General features: G+C 33.3%; 1 protein-coding gene across 1 annotated transcript in view; it reads right to left on the bottom strand.

Moving 5' to 3' along the window:
- Positions 1 to 2,756, bottom strand: part of LOC111785332 (phosphatidylinositol glycan anchor biosynthesis class U protein-like) — a 13,546-nt gene that overhangs the window by 7,878 nt on the left and 2,912 nt on the right. Inside the window, exons 2-5 of the mRNA XM_023665740.1 lie at positions 2,527 to 2,754; positions 847 to 981; positions 494 to 570; positions 4 to 394 (exon numbers count right to left, since the gene is read on the bottom strand). Of these exons, the coding sequence (XP_023521508.1) occupies positions 110 to 394; positions 494 to 570; positions 847 to 981; positions 2,527 to 2,701 (672 nt within the window). The 5' untranslated portion in view covers positions 2,702 to 2,754 and the 3' untranslated portion in view covers positions 4 to 109. The remainder of the gene's footprint in view (positions 1 to 3; positions 395 to 493; positions 571 to 846; positions 982 to 2,526; positions 2,755 to 2,756) is intronic.

The raw sequence follows: 2,756 nt of genomic DNA, 5'->3' as shown, positions 1-2,756 counted from the left end.
GACCTATCACAATCGCACTTGTGTACTGGGTGAAGTAGGCATATGTTCATTTTGGTATGAGAAATGCGAAGTGTCAACGGGTACATTAATAAATATATGGCAGAAAGTTCTAAATAAAAAATCCATACCTTCTAAACATCTCCCAGAGTCCACCAAATTGTTTAAGAGATACGCCACAGAGAAGCAGCAGATACACAGAAAATAAAGAAACCCATAATAAGAAATACATGACTGGTCTCAATGAGAAACCATTTGGTACTTCAGACTGATTGATCACTTCCTCCTGCTGGCTACAGCTATCACGTGAAGGTCCCACAACAACTCTACTACTACTCCTTTGCAAGAACAATTTCCTAGGAGGAGCATCTAAGCCATTACCTAGTAGAAGGACTACCTGGGGGGAAGAAGGAGAACATAGCAACTATATTAGAAGAATCCATGAGCAAGCAAATTATATATTGTCTTACAAACACCCAAGACAGAACAATCATACCGGAATTATAAGAATTATAGGATAAAGAGATAGATGAGTCGCCACCACAAATCCAAAAGCAGCCAATGGAACTTGTCCTGTACTACATTAGATGCATCTTATCAAATGAATGGTTCAAAATAACCAAAAAGAAAATCATAACAAAAATAAATGTATATTTTCAGTAACAAAAACATGCAATCAGTGTAATGGTGGTATGAAAAATGTCAATTTGCTGGTGCTTCAATATGAACAGCAAACCTTTGAAGTTTTGGTGAAATTCACGTGTATGACTCTTGTCTATAAATTATGCTTTTTCAGAAGGCGGAAGAAAAAAGATTGTCATTACAAAGCAAAGATTGCTAATTTCTTGCCTTTAGATGCTCCATAGAGCGTAAGCACAATGGCTAGATTTTCGATTGGAGATGTGGACAAACCCACACATGCAACAATTGTGAAAGGATTCCACAGGTACACAAGAGAAGCAATATCTCCAGCTGGGAAGAACTCTGCTAACATTAAACAAATAATGACATTACTCATAAGCCAATAAAAGAAAGGAATGTAGCATTCAACAAGTTGAAATCCAACTCGAAAGGCAGTTCTCATTTGAATGACAATGACATACAACTATAAGACAATCCAGATCTATAATTAAGTCATCCAGAAAACAGAGCTTTCCCCTTCGTAATTTTATATTCATCAATGAAATTTCTGTTTCCTTAAAAAATATTATTATTACTACAGCAACCAAAAAGACCATGTTTTCATGTGTTTCTCCCAATTTCTCCCTTTGTAAGTGTGAAATATCAATTTCTATGGAATAATATAATTGTCAATTCTCATTTACTTACAATAGTTATAAGGGACATTTTTTAAGAATAAAAAAGGTCTAATACGTAAAAGTGAAAAAACTTATACAAATAATTAAAATATAATTATAGCCAATAAATCTAACTATGAAAAACATCACAAACATAAACCAACAGTAAGAATTGAATATCCGTATTGCTATATCAACCTAATAAGTGATTTCCAAGTCCTCACTTCCCAGCTCCATCATTTAGAAAGAATCTACAGTAATCATATAGGTCAAGACAGATATAACTAGATAGTGAAACTGCAATTGTGCGCTTCCCTTATGTAGAAAGGATTTCAATTCTAAAGTCCACTAACCACATCCATTCAAATTGACATAGTTGTCTGAACGTACGAGTTATATTTGAACTCAATTGGGCATTGAACATTATATTATCTTCTATACAAGGTTTAATACATCTCAGATCAGCACCATGCTGAGTAACTGATTTCTGTATCATGCTTCAACAGTTCAAAGGAAACCTATATCCAAAGGCATTAGATTGCATCTTAAACTTACTTCATTTATTCAGAAAATACCTGTTCTTTAAGAAGATTATAGAACGAGAATAGATGAAAGTCTGAGGGCCAACATCTTATTCAGTTTCAGGGGAGTTTTCATTTCAAGCAAATAATGGCTTTCTGTGATATTTGTATTATCAGAAACAAGTTTCAAACGAAAGGAGTACAGAGAATGCAACAGAAATTTACAAAGCAGAGTTAAAATCAATACAAATTACTTCAGCGTACGAACCCAACCTTATAAGAGAAATGCAAGATGACAATTAATTGTGGTTATAATTTTCGTGAAGTAATTTTTTAATTACTATAAGCTATATATAGGTTATACTATGGTTATCGCGATATATTGTTCATGGATAAAGAGTCAATAATCATCTTTAAGATGTTCATGGAATCCTAAAGTTTGTAAAAATATATTCCAAATAGAATTCCTAGAAGTTAATTTTAAAATTTATGGCATAGCATTTAGATCCCTGACGTTACACAGGAAAATGTCAAGGAAACTTCACCCTGTATTTTTTAATTAAAATGTCCTAACTTGTGGGATCAATGATCATATCTGATCTCTCCTTTCCGTCACTAATGATTGTATGCAGTTCAGTCTTAACTAGAATAAAGATCGGCATTCATTTACAGTGCATCATATGCATAATTTTCAATCGCATGTCAAGTACCTGAGTTTTTTGATAGGTTAACCTTCAGCAATCTCAAATTCCGATAATATGCCCTCTGAAGATTCTGACCGACTGCACGAATAAGCAATGCACTCAGAACATCTGCAACCACAAAAGCAAAACTATGCAACAATACATTTATATTAACAGCCTGAATAAATAACAGAACTATCATTAATTAATGAAAATCTTAGGCCTTGAAGAAATCACAAATAATTTAAGTACAAAAA

Source organism: Cucurbita pepo, unplaced genomic scaffold (assembly GCF_002806865.2).
Source record: "Cucurbita pepo subsp. pepo cultivar mu-cu-16 unplaced genomic scaffold, ASM280686v2 Cp4.1_scaffold000451, whole genome shotgun sequence".
In the NCBI taxonomy this organism is placed as follows: Eukaryota; Viridiplantae; Streptophyta; class Magnoliopsida; order Cucurbitales; family Cucurbitaceae; genus Cucurbita; species Cucurbita pepo.
The sequence above is the reverse complement of the archived record's forward strand: the minus strand, read 5'-3'. Positions and strand labels throughout refer to the sequence as shown.